The sequence below is a fragment of the Pecten maximus genome, chromosome 5, assembly GCF_902652985.1.
Source record: "Pecten maximus chromosome 5, xPecMax1.1, whole genome shotgun sequence".
NCBI classification, from domain to species: domain Eukaryota; kingdom Metazoa; phylum Mollusca; class Bivalvia; order Pectinida; family Pectinidae; genus Pecten; species Pecten maximus.
In genome coordinates, this window is record NC_047019.1 from 13,445,594 (window position 1) to 13,462,832 (window position 17,239).

The 17,239-nt window shown below is 32.3% G+C and overlaps 1 protein-coding gene across 1 annotated transcript in view; it reads left to right on the plus strand.

Moving 5' to 3' along the window:
• LOC117328316 overlaps positions 1–15,843 on the plus strand; it is a 34,477-nt gene extending 18,634 nt beyond the window's left edge. Inside the window, exons 15-31 of the mRNA XM_033885839.1 lie at positions 95–218; positions 630–733; positions 1,304–1,406; positions 1,827–1,977; positions 2,412–2,481; positions 3,029–3,101; positions 3,296–3,381; positions 3,847–3,973; positions 4,418–4,459; positions 4,923–5,015; positions 5,185–5,245; positions 5,558–5,904; positions 6,582–6,833; positions 7,313–7,402; positions 8,235–8,303; positions 12,886–12,894; positions 14,931–15,843. Of these exons, the coding sequence (XP_033741730.1) occupies positions 95–218; positions 630–733; positions 1,304–1,406; positions 1,827–1,977; positions 2,412–2,481; positions 3,029–3,101; positions 3,296–3,381; positions 3,847–3,973; positions 4,418–4,459; positions 4,923–5,015; positions 5,185–5,245; positions 5,558–5,904; positions 6,582–6,833; positions 7,313–7,402; positions 8,235–8,303; positions 12,886–12,894; positions 14,931–15,305 (2,176 nt within the window). The 3' untranslated portion in view covers positions 15,306–15,843. The remainder of the gene's footprint in view (positions 1–94; positions 219–629; positions 734–1,303; positions 1,407–1,826; positions 1,978–2,411; positions 2,482–3,028; positions 3,102–3,295; positions 3,382–3,846; positions 3,974–4,417; positions 4,460–4,922; positions 5,016–5,184; positions 5,246–5,557; positions 5,905–6,581; positions 6,834–7,312; positions 7,403–8,234; positions 8,304–12,885; positions 12,895–14,930) is intronic.
• Positions 15,844–17,239: the final 1,396 nt, after the last annotated feature.

Consider the following 17,239-nt stretch of genomic DNA (forward strand, 5'->3'; position numbering starts at 1 on the left):
TATATCTATTACACGTCCCTGATTTGGTTAATCAGCTTTTTTCAAATTTGATCAATGAGCATTTAATCAGTTGATTGTTATGAAATTTACTCAGGAATACCCCCAATGGAGCTTGGTCGACAAGAGGCTGTAGATATGTCAGTACATCGGACACAAGTACTACATGTACCTGTGATCACACCACCAACTTTGCTCTGCTCATGAGCCCAGGCAAAACGGTAAGGGGCCATAACTCTAGACAGAGAAATTCTGTTAAAAAAAACTCAGGAAACTATACCATAATTTTTTTTATGATTATCCAATGTAGCTTTAATCACATCACTGTCAACGTTATGCTCATGAGTTCCAGCTTAATGGCAAAGGGCCATAACTCTAGACATATTTATAAGAAAAAAAAAATGAAAATTAACTGTATCTAAATTTTCCTCTTACTTCAAATTATCCCATGTATTGTGTTTGAAAATGAAATTATTCACTGTAATAAATGTAAATTATGTAAATATCCAAGATACATTATTGAGGGAATTGTGATATTTATATCGGGAAATAATTTCAATTGTCTCTGAAAAACAAACAAATTAAAACATAATGTTTTTGTTTTAGCTGTGATTAGATTTTATCTGTTGCAGCCCGTCCAGCATGTGTTGGCCCTCAGTATCATTTCTGCCGTAGGGTGTGCCATCTCAATGTTGTTCTTACTCATCACCATTGTAGTGTACCTGTGTTACTGGAGGTAAGATAACAGTTAATTGGAATTAAAAACAGTGTCTCAGGTTTATTATTTCCATCTTAAGAATGCATGGAATTAAAACAATTACAACAGTTATTGATTTCACTTTAAAAGGTACAGATTGATGATTTGAACTTCAAAATATTATTGAAGAAATAATGACACATTGAGAACTTATATCTGCACTCAGGGCAGGCCTTAGCTGTTGTATAATTTTTTTGACAGACTGTTGATCTTATATTAAAGTCAGCATAATGACTAAAGAAGATTAATGATCAGATTGAAATTAGACTTTGAATGAAAAATAGCTGAAAAGGTTTGTCTTACCTTGGTAATACATATATATCAAATAACCTGTAGCAGTATTTACCAACAAAAAAGATAATTTTTTCTTCAATTCATCGTTGTATCATTTTCTATTCTTTTCTCATTCGTTGATGCACAAGTACAGTCAAAATGAATAAGTCTAACATAACGTTCTCTCTTCCACTTGTCATTGGTTGAGAGGGTATTGGTCGATGGTTTCTAGGTCTGAAGTTACTTTTTATATGTAATTACCTGTGCTAATTACAGGTATGTGCGGAGTGACCGAGCCACCATCCTGATGCACCTGTGTGTCGCCTTGTTTGCCGCTTACCTTCTATTTCTGGTTGGTGTTAACAGGACAGAAAATAAGGTAGAGTACAACACAAATTTGGTATAGATCTCAAACGAAAAAATCCTATCACAGTTTCTGTATTTTAAAAAATGTTGAGATTAAAAAATTGTGGAAAATTAATTCATAAATGGGCAAAATTGTAGAAAATTTTTAAGTTTTGAATCCAAATTACTTTCACACTTAACTTCATTTCTTGTCTTGTGAGAATTATATCAAATATGCAAGCTTTTCCTACATCGAGTTGAGTGAGTCATCTAAGGCTGGTTATAACCATATTTTTTACTATATTTGCTAATAAAACAAGCAGAATCAAAAGGGAGGTAATCCAGGTTACCACTCCGGTCAATTATAATTTTCTACAGGATATGTGTACAAGTTTTAATTTTCCAATTTTCCACAGGATATTTTTACAGGTTTTGATTTTCCAATTTTCCACAGGATGTGTGTACAGGTTTTGCCGCAGTACTTCACTACATTTTCCTGGTAGTATTTTTCCTAATGTTGGCGGAAGGCATTGAAGTGGCATTTACAGTACTATACGTGTTTTCCACCCGTTCTCGTATCCGCTGGCTCCTGCCTCTGTCCTGGTGTAAGTAAATGGACTGACACAACAAAGATAATACTTACAGAGCTTTTAGTTCTTGACATTAAAAAGTCTCCATTTTAAAAGTTGGGGACATTGTAATTAATTTGTTTGATTTTTAAAAGGATTGTTAAATGTGAACAAAGATTTGGATTTGAAGTGTAGTTGATATTATGATTTTCAAGGTTCTACAAAAACATGATTTTCTTGGAAATATGTAAGATTTTATTTGTGATAAAACAAGTTAAAGTTAGTCAAATAAGTATTAATCAAAGTTTATATCTAACTACGTCATTGTCATTTTCGAATCAATTTCAAATTGTTGTACTACACTAGTGAGAATTTATCTTTATCTATGCTTGTGACTTTTTACGAGCGTATCTATAATATTTGTAAGTATGAAGTAGGATAGATCAGAGTGATGTTTGCGATATTTTCAGTAATTCCTGCTGTTATTGTTGCTGTGTCTATGGGAGCGACCAGTCTGGAGGGATACGGAAACTCACAGTTGTAAGTGTTCAATTAACTACTGGGACGGATCAATTTTACGTAATAGGAATGAGTATCTTGTGAAGAGTATATAATACATTCTCTTGTAAAAGGTGAAATAAGATTAGGACTAGCTAGGGTTAACATGGATTTTACAGGAAAATACATATACCAAAGTCGATTACACCTGAAAACCATTGACAGAATCCCTTATAAGAAATACTTTTGCTGTGTTTATTACCCCAGAACAAACAGGTGCCCTTTTTTTGTTGGTGGTGACTACCTCACTGAACAACATATAGAAGGCCAATTGAATGCCATTAAGGGTAAATAGTGTAAAGTGTTACAACCATGATAGCACAGACCAGCCCGATTTTTAGCTTCCCAAGTAACACAAACCAATTTAGGTAATAAGTGTTGAACCACGCACCTCCGATCTTCATCTGAGGCTATGTGGTGCACTCTAAATAACTGAGCTATCGTTATCCTTATAAGTAATACATGTGTGACATTACCTGTGGTATGAAATACTCCTATGAAAATGTTCTTTTGTTTGATCTGTTTACAGTTGCTGGTTGTCTGTGTACAGTACAACAGGAGTGTTATGGGCATTTGTTGCACCTGTTCTTGTGATTATTGTTGTAAGTATCTACATCCCATTGTTCTGTACATTCTACATCAAATATATTCCAATATTTAGTTAAATAAATTTTTAATTTGTGATTTTATTTATTTTGGTGATATTTTCTAGATAAATGCCATGATTTTATTTATTTTTGGTGATATTTTCCAGATAAATGCTGTGATATTATTCATTTTTGGTGATATTTTCCAGATAAATGCTGTGATATTATTCCTTGTGATACGGGCTCTATTTAACACCCACACAATGATGACCAAGGCCGCTCGTGAACAGGCAAAGTAGGACTTCCCTCTCTACATCCTATTTAGCTTTGATAAAAAAAAATATTAAATGGAAAAGGAAACTAACAAGGCAGCAAAAATAGATTATTTGTCTATCCAGCCTTGACTGCTAGATAGAGTTATCTCCACTTAGACTGGTTTTACCTTTTCTCTTTGTACACAAAAAATACAGTTTAAAGTACTGTAATATCACTTCAATTTATTTTTAAAGGTAAAAACTTAAGTAAAAATCAATGGAAACACTGCATATTGAATGATATGGATATATATAGTTTAATAATAATGTATGAAAACAAATTGAGTATATCTCTTGGAAATTTTGATGCATCAGATTTATTTAAAGTAAATTATCTCCCTTAGACCACCTATTTGCGTTGAGACAATTTTCAGATCACTTTTGAAGAAGTTTTTATAATTCCAAGGAACCTGTATCATGCTCTTTTGTTGTTTAACATTTGACAGGACTGCGATGCGGAGTCTATGTGTCCTCTTACCTGTGATGGGCGTGGCCTGGATATTTGGGGTTTTCTCTGTTAATGAAGACATGGTTATATTTCAATACCTCTTTGCTATATTTAACTCATTACAGGTAAGTAAATGATATATTAACTCTCAATAGGTAATATATTTAATACTATACAGGTAAGTAAATTATATATTAACTCTCAATAGGTAATATATTTAATACTATACAGGTAAGTAAATGATATATTAACTCTCAATAGGTAATATATTTAACTCATTACAGGTAAGTAAATGATAATTTAACTCTCAACAGGTAAATAAATGGTATATTTAACTCGCTACAGGTAACTAAATTGTATATTTAACTCTCAACAGGTAATATATTTAACTTGCTACAGGTAAGTAAATGGTATATTTAAACCACATTTATATATTACACAGTCCAGATGTAACAGTTCAATCGGTAAATAGATAAAATATAAAAATAAAATCCTGAATTTTATAAACTTAAGAATATACACTGTATTACCTAAGAAAGACTATTAATTTCACAACTAATCTTTTTCAGGGATTTTTGATTTTCCTGTTCCATTGCCTTATAAATAGACAGGTAAGGTATTCAAACTTTTTACTAGTAAAATTTCATAAATAGGAGTCAAATTATAATGACACTTCCATATTTAAGTTAACTTATCATCTTTATACTTGATGTTGTCTCTCATTACTCATTAAAGATATGTCTCTGCTTGCAGTCGATGATTAGGTACATCAGAGGATTTCATAGGGTAATCACAACTGAAGGACTTTTGATTAGAGTACTACCAGTTTAGGGATGATAATCATAGTTTGTGAAAAGGACTTTTACAGTTTATGAAAAGGGCAAAAACGTTTTACATTTATCAAACTGATCATTGGTATTTTAGATGTTGAATAAGTCATTCTGCAACTTACAAGAATACCATTTTTGTTAAAAGTCGTATAGCCATGTTGAAGTCCTATTAATATTTCAGCCATTTAATATTTAATATTTAGGTTAATATTTTTGACTACCATGGTATAATTCTTGTTTATAGATAAAGGATGCTATCAATCATACCAGAAGGCGTAAAAGAAGTATGGCCGACATCGGCACAAAGAGTACCTCACAAAGTGCTAATATCAATCCAGTAAGTATGGCCGACATCGGCACCAAGAGTACCTTACAAAGTGTAAAAATCACAATTGTGTGCCAAATTAAACTGGTCAGTAATTCTCTTGATAAGTTATCATTTTTATAATCATGTGTGATTGTTTGACTATTGAAATTAGCACTTTTTCCTTTTATTTTACTTTCAGAAATCTTCCCAGAAAGATTTCTATGAGCAGAAGCAAAATAATGTGGACGTAGATAAAAAAGGTAAATTACGTACAGTTGTGATAATGTATTAGATGTGGTAGAGATGCTACGCCTTTGATAAAAAGTAGTTATGATGGTAAGGTTTAGTATAAATGCTACACTTTTGACAAAAAGTAATTATGATCATTAGATATATGGTAAAGATGCAGTGTCTCTGACAAAAAGAAATTGCGATCGAAAAAAAAGAATAGGCTGTTATAATTGTTATACCAGAAGAGACATACATATGTACTTTTACTGTGGAGAAGCAATGTATATACAAAATAGTGTGTAAGTTAGGTGTGTTGTATGAAAATTTTAATCTCATTGAAGAAAATCCATTCCTGGAGGCTGATCGTCAAGTACAACAGATTGTTGACAAGCTCCTCTCGGTGGATAATTTAAATGCTTATGATGGTGAGACTAAGGAGAAAAATGCCGACAAAGATATCATTGTAAGTTTAGAGGATGTTAAAATCACAAACGTATTTAAAGACACTGATACCACGTCTGGAGAACAGTCCGGGGCGATGTCATCAAGTGAGAAATCGGGAGTGGCATCATCATCTTCAACATCCCAGCGTCATGTATCCGCCAGTAAAACTCGCAGTGATCCTACGGGAGGAAACAGGTCCACACCTCCAACGTATGATCAACTGGGCCCTAAAAGAACTGATTCTGTAAGTAATATTTATCTAACCCTTGTAGATACTATGGTCGCATTATACGGCACGGCTAGAGTGAATTTCGCTTCAACCTTGATCAGTTGGGTGTAAGGCTAGTAAGCCAGTGGTTCCAAGTTCGATCCCTAGCAGTGACACCATCGTCAATATAATTCATCATGACCTCCATTGCAATGGCACCCATATAGGGATTAGGAAATCATGCTTACGGTTACTTTACCAAGAATTGTTGTAGCCAATCAAAACTCGAGTTCTTTTCTCTAGAGGGAGTTATGTAACCCAGATAAATACTAACCACAATGTACAGATTGTGTAGACAGAAATTCTCTTTAGCTTGGTTGAGTCTAGTCAATCAGAGGTCCCTTCTAAAAGAGGCATTCAGATATATCATCATCGCCTGTGTATTTTAAAGAAATCATTTGACCATATTTTCTGCTCAGAGATAATTAATTAAAATAATGTGATTAAAAGTGATATTGGAAATATTTTGATATATAGGTGTGAGTAACAGTAAACCTTAGACACTATATACTGCTGAGGATTAATGTAGTCGTCAGACATTTGAAATTTAAGACATATATGAAGTAGTGTTTCTAAATATTTATTGTAATTGCACAAACCTATTTCAATCTGACAATAACATTTTTGTTTCATGAATCAACATCATGTTTCAGGCATATCACAGGTATGAGAAAATTGAACCAAACCGTTCTTCTGACCGTGGATCGGATCAAGGATCGGATCGTGAACGACACCGACCAGTCTCTGGTCAGATGTCTCAGCCTTTGCAGTATAGCCAGTATAGTCGACTGCCAGGTGGCTCATACTATAACCCGCAAATCTCTCCAGCTACATCCTCGGCAAGATTCTCCTCCGCTCCTACACGCTCAACCATTGTAGATCCATACAGCTCTTCTGATATGGAGGTAAAATTAATTCAGAACAGAAGAAAACTCTGTTCTTCTCCCCTTTTTTTTCCTGTCAGACTATACATTTTGTATATCTGAATCAAGAAGTAGTAGAATTCTTGAAATTTCAAAATTCTAGCTCAATTAGAGGGGATGAATGGTTGAATTTATAAAATAAGGCACGGAAAATTAAACAATCATTTTGATCAGTAAAGGAAAAATAGTGCACAATATTGATTAACAAATGTTTGGAATTCTTTATTTGTAAATCTTGCATGGAATTGATGAAAAAAGTTAGATATTTATATGTGATGGGGAAAAAAATAAGACAGAAAAAATGTTCTGTTCTGTCCATAAAGTGTGTCTAGATACTGAATGATGAAAGATGTCAAGTATTGTCATCTTTTGACTTTGTACAATAAAATGTAATAGAAAAAAATGGAGTTATTTCCCTTACATCAGTAGATAACTTATTTTGTCATGATTTTTGCTTGTAGTTCCAAGAGAGTCAATATGTGACGAGAATAGATAGTATCTATAAGAAAGATACTCGAGCAGACTCCAAGAAAAAGGTCCAGAAAAAGAAGGTACATGATTTTACTCTTAGCAGATACACTTGCATGTAACACAGACCCCAATTTTAGTTTACACACTAAGTCATCCTGGTGGATCCACGGTTATGAATCTAAGGACTGTCTATGATATTTGTACAGTATGTATTGTGAACTAGTCTATAAGGCCAAAATAAAAATATAGTTGGTTTGGCATAACCCACCCGACCCAGAAAAAATGCACCGACTCAAAAAATGTTATTGTGATAAATACAACATTGTTTTTTAACGATTTGACTGTTCAGGATATTTATGTCCGGAAGTTGCTGTGCAGGTTTGTAACCATGTCTCTCAAACCCAAATAAAGTTGGTTTGTATTTCTTTTGTTTAAGAGTTCTGGTTTGTTTTCCTATTATTGGTTGAAAATCTGTTTTCAGAACTGAATAAAAAAAAATTCAGCCCTACCTACCTACCCATATGTAAGGCCCCTGGTCGGGTTACAGCAAACCCAAGATATTTTTAGGGGTGGCCTAATAGAGAACTGAAATTATGAGATTATAAACCTTTAGATACTATATAGTTATTATATATTCAAAAGGTTGATATTTTGTAGTTGTCCCAGTCGGACATAGTTTATTATAGGGTATTAAATATCGCATAATCACACTTTGTTTACTTGATGTTGTGTTTTATATCAACATTTATTTACTGATTTTGTATATCTACAAATATACTTTGGAATCACATCATGTTGTTCACACATTCGTCCGTACCCAAATAATTACTCTTTATTTACATTGTGTTCTGATCAGACTTCGTTTCCTTTTTATCTCACCTTAATGCACGCACTAAATGACTTGGTTTACAGAGTAAAGATGTACAAGACGCACGTAGAATTACCCAGGACTTGTATGGTCTTCCTCAACCAACACATGAGGTCAGTAGGTCCAGTCAGAGTTTTGGTATATCAGTGCTATATTCAGCTTCTAATAAGTGATTGATATTGTTGTAAATTTAGCATTTTAAATTACATAGCTTTTAATAGCTGTCAAAAAATTTCTTTATATTGGCATGTTATGACCCTAACAATTAACAAAGTAATATCCCCTAGTTTGTTATTGTGCCTTTTTAAAATCGAAGACAAATTGGAATGATTTAAAGCCTACTTATCTAGTAGAGCTGAATCATTTCAAAGGTTCAGTGTTCTCATCAGTAAAGAATGGTTTTTGCTAAACAACTGTTTCTTTTAAAAAAGAAAAATAAGACTAATTATTTGTATGGGAAAAACGAAATTGAAATCATTCATGAATTAAAGTAATTGGCGTAATATGCATTAGTGCTGTAATGTATATGTTACAACAGTAATTTCTACAAATAACAAAGAATTAAACAAATTCTGCCTGGAAATCTTTGCTACTTTATTAATTGTCATTTTTCATTTAGGATATCATAAAAATTTCAATATTCAAAGCTTTAAGGGGCATAATAATAAATTAACTTAATAATAATAAAATAACTTTTCTGATATTGTAGCTGTGCTTTTTGAAATCATATTATTTCAAATCTGTTCTTTATTTACACTGTACCAAATATTTAATAATTCTGTAACTAATTTATTAGTGACATATAGCTTATCATTTAATTCTGATCTAAGCATAACACTTTGTTTCGCTGTTTTACTAATGACATACCATTTTAATCCATTAGTCATGTGATAATCGAGTTTATAAAAGGACACTACCGATTATAATATGTGATGTTGTCTTTGCTTACTAACACCGATTTGTTTCAGTAGTCGACTTACATTTGTAAGTTTGAGTAGAGACTGCTAAGATATATTTATATACATATACACATGTGTCATGGATATACAGTATACTGGATTGTTTTGGCTGTGAAAATCTGATGCTAATGAAAAATGTTTTAATCAGTGATCAATTCAACTCTATACTTCTATTCAAGTACACGTAATCTAATTCATATGCAATTTCTAAACTGGCATTCTAGAAGCATACCGCACACACAGTTATTTTGGTGTACTCATATTTTAGTGCACAATAAAAAAAATATAGCTTACAGATTACCACAATGATGTTATGGTATACTTACATTATTTGCGATAAAATAGTATAAAGAAAGTAAATAAGCACAATTATAACATTATTTGCGATAGAATAGTATAAAGAAAGTAAATTAGCACAATCATAATCTAGCACAATGCTTCCAGTGTGAGAAGAAGGTGCTAATATAATATTACCGCTAAAATAAGATTACCTCAAAAATATGTTTGTTTACAGTATGTGAAATTATTGTTCTGGGCCTGAAAGTGATGCATTTGCTTTTAAACATACAAGATTGGTTTACAGATTTAACAACCAAGAAACTATCCCTTTCTACAAAATAATCTTTGGTTGGTCCTTTTTCACAGGTCTGTTACTTTGAAGAAAAAATATTAACTTAATATTTCTACGAAAACAATCTTTATACTGTACATGTATATCCATAATTATCTTTATATATCTACTCAGATTTTTTCAGATACTTTTCCAATATTTGCATATTCTAACTATGAATGCCTTAATGTTTTGTCATAGATAATGAGGAATATTTTCCAATAGACTTGATACAGAGTAAGGCCTTTATAAGGGTATATGGGGTATGGTGTGAGTTTATCACTGGTTGTAGTCGAGCATGTTGAATTTTATCAAAGTTTTTTGGATGCAGTGAAGTTCATCAAATTTGTTTTAAATGTTGGTAAATGGTTATTCCTATCTCCAGAATGAAGAAAAAAAATGGGTTGTGGTGGTAGTGATTTAAATATTTTGTAAATCACTTAATTTCGTGTTATTTATTTATCACTTTTCTATACACAATCTACAGAAAACTCAATTTTTGCAAAATATAAGTGGTTTACAGAATAGTGATGCTAGTTAGATGCATGTTACACAGTGATTGATGGCTGCACCTGCTTCGTGGTAGAATTCTTTATTACATGTTTGTATAGATTGTATGTATATACTTATCAATACATGTCAAAAGGTTTAAATTGTTCTTAGATTCTCAGCCTGCATCCTAGTATAGGGCAAGGTGAAAGGAAGACTGGTCCCCCTGTCTCTAGAATATCAAAATTATAAATAAAATTGAACTTCATAATTTTGTTTGATACAATATGTCTGATTTCAGATTTCTAGAAATTGCTAATTTTCAAATAAGAGAGAGATAATCTAGTATTAGAGTCTAGCTGAGCACTTCTTTATAAATAAATATAATATAGAATTAGAGTTTAGCTGAGCACTTCTTTACAAATAAATGGTGGTCAGTCTGGGCAAAAAGCAGTAGCATGTTTTAGCTAGGTATATTGCTTACCAGTTGCTGGTCGGTTTGGTGTCCGCAACATAGACACACATGTTGTTCATCTCTAAATATAATTATATATGAATATTATATATTATAATCATTGCTTTATGCTATACCATGTGCACAATACTAGTATATACAATGTATTCACTACACATATAATTATTATACTAAATTATCATAGTGATAATATTTACATGTATGTGCATGTATACTACAATATATGTATTAACTTTATGACATTCTTATAAATATTTGTAAGTAAAATGATATGTTACGTAATAATGTATATATTTTATTAATATATTGGCAATATACTTTATATAATCACATACAATAAATGCTACTATAACTACTATAAACTATAATATACTTGTATTTACTTTTACCAGTATATTTCGAAATGATAAATACTCTAGTTTCTGAGGCGTACCATGTAATGGTAATCAAATAACACATCTGTAAAAGTATGATTACACATATGTTCACCGTATCACACTGACCTCGAATTCAAGTGTCACACTTACCAGGGAAGGTCAGACCGAGATATCAAGTGTTTATGTAACACTAGTAATCCACTATAATATACAGGAAATATTATGCTGAATGCGTTACGGATATTTATTTGCAATACGTTCCTAATTTCGTGTTAATACAGATTAGGTCATTCTGAATATATAACCATCCAATATCTGTCACCAATAGTAAGCTTGTATTGCTCTTAATCTTTGGTTTAAAGAAAAAGAAATACAATTAATGTACATTTGTATTTCACTTTATTTTAAGGATAGATAATCCCACTTTAATTATATACTTACTGAATATATTATTAATTAAACTTATTCCTCTACACTCACATATTTATGTTAAATGTATGTGAACATGTGGCTTATGGAGTAAAACAGGTGTTATATGTAAGTAAGACAAAAACAGGTGTAACTTGTGTTATATGTAAGTAAGACAAAAAAGGTGTTATATGTAAGTAAGACAAAAACAGGTGTTATATGTAAGTAAGACAAAAAACAGGTGTTATAAGTAAGACAAAAACAGCTGTTAATGGAAGTAAGACAAAAAAAACAGGTGTTATATGAAAGTAAGACAAAAAACAGGTGTTATATGTAAGTAACTAAGGCAAAAAAACGTGTTATATGTAAGACAAAAAAACATGTGTTATATGTAAGTAAGACAAACAAAACAGGTGTTAATGTAAGTAAGACTAAAAACAGGTGTCATATGTAAGACAAAAAACAAAAACAGGTGTTATATTTAATTAAGACAAAAATAAAAAATAGCTTTAGAGAATACTTTGGTATAGTCTGATGTGTATTCAGCTTTATAAACAATAACATTTGATGAATGTTTCCTGATAAATCGTTATTATTATTTTCTGTTTAAGTATTTTGCCTTTATGATATTGAGCTTTAGAGAATATGTTTGCCACAGTTTAATGTGTATTCAGGTTTATAGCCAATATCATTTGATGGGTGTTTTTTTATTATAGCATTTTGTCTTTATAAAATTGAGCTTTAAAAGTATTTCAGCATAGAGTCTATACGTATTTGTATGTTATGAAGGATTTACAAAAGACACAAGTAAATAAACCCTTATAAATATGAATTAGAAATCTTGAAGGGAAGTTTGAGGATACAAAAATTAAGCAGAAGTTTTATACGTCACCTGTTTTTGAAAGACACTCCGGCGTAGACTCTTAACTGGCATGACTTTACAATATTCTCCTCTATAAAGTACGTGCTTATGCTCTGATGGTAACTTAATGTGTAAGTAATATATATATTATACGTAACTTTTAATAAGCGGCGATTAAATACCAACTAAAGATTGATCGATAATGTTGTTTTTTTTCTTTTTTTTTTCTTTTGTTTTTGTAGTATCGCCCATACTGACAACAATATATAATTCACGTCAAAGATAAACCCAGTTTTGTTTCTATAAAAACAATTTTCGTAAAACGTATACTTATACATGGTTTGGATGCATAAGCTACAAATATACTTAATATATTGTACTTGTTCCATTTCTAACTGATTTCTGTTACTCTACCTGAAGGCCTGGTTTTATAAATGATATTTAATTAATAATCATTAGAGACAATTGTGTGGATTATTCGAAATGCTCCTTATAAGTCATGTGACCTTTTCTAGCTGTTGTGGGTAAGTAGAGAGTGGTTGTTACTCCAAGTAATTGTATTATCCATTGTTTAATGAGTGTATGAAGTGGTCTCCTGTCAATCAGATAACAGTCCTATATCTGCCATGATAGAAGCCGGAACTAACTGTATGGTGCATAGACCAAACAGGAAATGAAGACGAGCTATTGTCAAGATGTCACTTTGACCTGAATGTTAGATTTAGGAAAATGGTACAAAACTAATAAGTTTTGATAGATAGATTCGCTAACTCTTGATCGTTGTAAGATAATTTCAAATCTGAACAGATTACATTGAGATTTTTGCTGTAAATAATTCCGGCTTTTAATGATTTGAATTAGATTTTCTTAAAATGTTCCCTAATCTCCGTCAAGGACTATTCCTACATTGTTTGTCAAATGTCGATAAGACTCGATTTTAACAGTGGCCACTTGATTTGTCGGAAACGCTTTCAAACGAGAGGTACAATATAATCTATGACGAATACAATCGACTTAAAGTCAATTGTCATGAACGACTTCTTCATTTATCTAAAATTTTATGTGAACACATGTACTCGTATATTTGATGTTTTCCTTTTTGATAATATTACGTATCCGAAATTTGAAAGTATAATGAATGAATAAATTGATTAATGAATGGATAGAACTTGCTTGGCACGTGTGTTGCTGTGTAGTATGGCACTCAGATATTGATGAACGTCGTGTATAATTAATGATGTCGATGTTTTTTACACCTGTCGCATTGATATTTTAATCATTATACACAAATAGCATTAGCTTTCTTTCATTTAAGATAAACTATACCTATCATTTTATGATGCTTTTGGAATGAACCCCAAAAGTGATTGCCAATTTATGTTTGAAAACGAGTGGGAGACCACATGCCTCTTTGGAAGTAGAAAATTACTTAATAAGACAGCTGAATTAATGAGTGGGTATAGGTGTAATTGTCGTAGGTTTGCAATTTATTTTGTTATGGCGAGGTAGATCAAATATTGAAGAACAGAACTGTAGGTGTGTAACAGTCGTTTGTACTTCCCCAACAAAAACATCACTACACACCAGTCTGTGTAGGCGACACTGTCATTGATGTATCGATTGGGGCTGGATTAGGGGTATATTAACGTTCGACTGTATGTAATTACATTTAGAAAACAAATTGCGTAATTTTAACCATAGTAACATAAAATACGAAAAATGGAAAACGTGACGGATATTAACATATACATAACTCAGTACTCTGAACTGTTGAAAAAAAAAACTTATTGATGTAAATAAAGTGTTAAAGTAATTAATAATGAGTCTAGATATATGATATACTAGTAATCGATTCTTATTTTCTAATCAAACTAGATCTGCATTTTTTACTTACACCCTGCATGTGCCTCCATTTGCGTTTGAATTCTGAACGAATGTGACGTGTGCAGGTAATTATTGCTAACAAGAGGCCAGTGTTGGTGTCGTGTCACGGAGACACTAGTATTGTTACGTATTGAGTTAGCAGTGTCGTATGATGTATTGTCTGGACGAGATATACATCACTACTAACCCCTCACCCAGACCTCTCCAGTTGTAGGGGTTGTCAGGCTGTGTTATCCTCTAGTAGGGGGGAAAACACATGTTAACGTGAATAGAAGCCTTTCTACTCACATGAACAATGATATATCTTGTCTAACAACTTTATCTGAATGTTTCCTTGTACATCGGGTCGTACAAAATAATCTTTTAATTTTTCTTTTCTTTTTTTAAATTTGGTCGTGATTGTGATTCGAACGCAAATTTTCGTTTTAAGCTGCTTCCCGTTTTCAGGACTTCTAAGATTCTAAATTGAACAATATAAATATTCAGCGTGTTTTCAAAATCGGCAAAATTTCTAAACATGAAAAGCTATGCTCAAATATTTATAATTGTATGATCTAATGTTGCGGTTTGTAGCAATACTTTCTTGTAGAAACATACAACTATTTATGTATTGTTATTTATTTATTTATTTATTTAATTTCAGTTAGACTTAATAGTGTTTCTTCAATTTTTCTAGAAACACAAGAGAGCCTTCCCTGTCCCACACTGGGGGAAATCCAAGGCTTCCACAGACGATCCCTATTCTCGCCAAAGTCAAGCACAGCCGCCACTGTCCAAACAGAGTAAACGACAACGAGATCGTGCCCAGGCATATGCCGTGGATTCTTCTTACCCCTCCACCCCCACACACCAAGTCTACCGCACATCACAATCCCAGTATCAACCCCACCCTCAGTCCGGGGGGTCGCGCCACCAGAGCCTCGAGAATATCAACATGCAGTATATGGGTATTCAACCATTCGGAGGTATACGTTCCTACGACAATATTCGACCTGCCGAGAGACACGATTACCCTACTCCGTGGCATGAACCATACGCTGATTACTGGTGAAGTGTTACCCCTATGTCTGTGTTCAGTTTAATACGACCTCAAATATGTGTATTTGTGTGAGTAAATGTATTCTGTCTGTCAGTGTATAATTCAGAATTTATTATCATAACATGTCATATGTGAAAGAGACTATAAACCAATTAAATCATTGGCATTAATTAAACTTATACAATATAAATACATATCTATATCAAATTTATCATTCTGTCTCTGTATTTATTGAGATATTTCGACTGATTTTGTAATAAACGTATAGTGCTATGTTTATGTAGTTATCGAACTATTAAATGTAAGATGTGAACATTTCTTTAGTAAATATTGTCTGTCTCTTCCTCTACTCCCAATATTTATACATTTAGCTAAATACTGCATGTTTACGGAGACAGTGTTAACCTGTCTCGAAGCAATGAATGAAGTGTTTTTGTATGGGTTCCAAAAAATCCATTTGAAATTACTTTATAACCTCATTATTAAATTCGAGGTATTGTAAATTGGATAGTTGTTTATCAATAAACAATATATCACTGCTGAGCATTAATTTTGTTTGTATTATCCCTGAGTTATATTATATCCTATGTGTGTACGTGTTAAAAACAAGAACATATACTTATCTCTTTGTTCTATGTCACAAATACATTTCCTAATATGGTAATGTATGTCGACTGCTGTTCAGTTCAGGGAAACAATACTGATATTACATTAACCAACGCCTTGCAACATTAGTTTTGTTTTACAACAAAACATTAAGAGATATTCATCTTCCTTCTTTTTGACTCATACATTCGTTATTTCCTGATATTATCTCTAATGACCTTTTTCACTCGCTCCTCATAGCTTCGTATACTTGATTCTGAACATTTTTTTCGGTTAATACGTAAACACGAATTTTATAGGTTTTTCTGTAGCGTTATGTGTACGCTTACCTCTGGGATTGCCTGTTAGCTTTCTTAAGCATATAAAGGTGTTTTCACATCAAGGTGATAATTGATCTTTGCTTGAGGAAGTGTCGTTTTATTGACGTTACAGGAAATATACAACATGTTTATTTGCCGATAACGTAAATGTTAGGACGGTAAACTAGTTAAGATGTATGGATTGTCTTTTCGGCCGGAATGTGTTTGATAAGAATCTCCTTGATAGGATGTAGAAAGCCTGACATGATTAACTACCATGTTTAAAAACCTGTGGAAAATTGTTGCTTTTTTTTGCCCAGCAGTTCCTCTCTGGAATTTTGTTCGTTAAAAGGTGACAACGTACAACATGAAATGCATGTTTAACATGTGAGTTAGCGAAATACATTTGCTCTTTGTAAATCATTCTCGTAGTTTTAATTATTGCAGTTAGGTGTACAGGAAGTCACTCAACATTTCCCGGACAAATTTATTTTGCTGTTGATATGGAAGTTTTTGTGGCGTATTCCGGCTATAACAATTGAAACTGAACATCTTCAATTCATATTTGGTTGACGAAGAATACATGAATTTCTTGTTTCGCTATCACAGACGAGAAATTTCATCAATGTCTATAAATTATCAACGTAATTATATTTTACAATTATATATATTCAATATATATCAATATATTATATACCGGTATATTTAATTTACTCTGGAGCAAATGACATGACTCTCAAAAACAAAGTGTAAAATTGTTAAATGTGCCAAATGTATTCACATGTATGCACAAGGAATTAAATGAAAAACATAGACGGCTGAGTTTTCTTGTCGACCACTGTGATTATGATGGCTGATTCCTTTGTTCTGTAATAAAATCTGAATATTTCATTAGGTACAGTCAATATTACCACAAGGAAATTACTTGGTGTAGGTTCAATTTTTATTAATTTTAGACCACGGATGGTATAGCAAATATTCGGTGATGTGTATGGGTTAACAAAACGTTGATCTGGGCCCAATTGTTCCAAGGGTGATTAA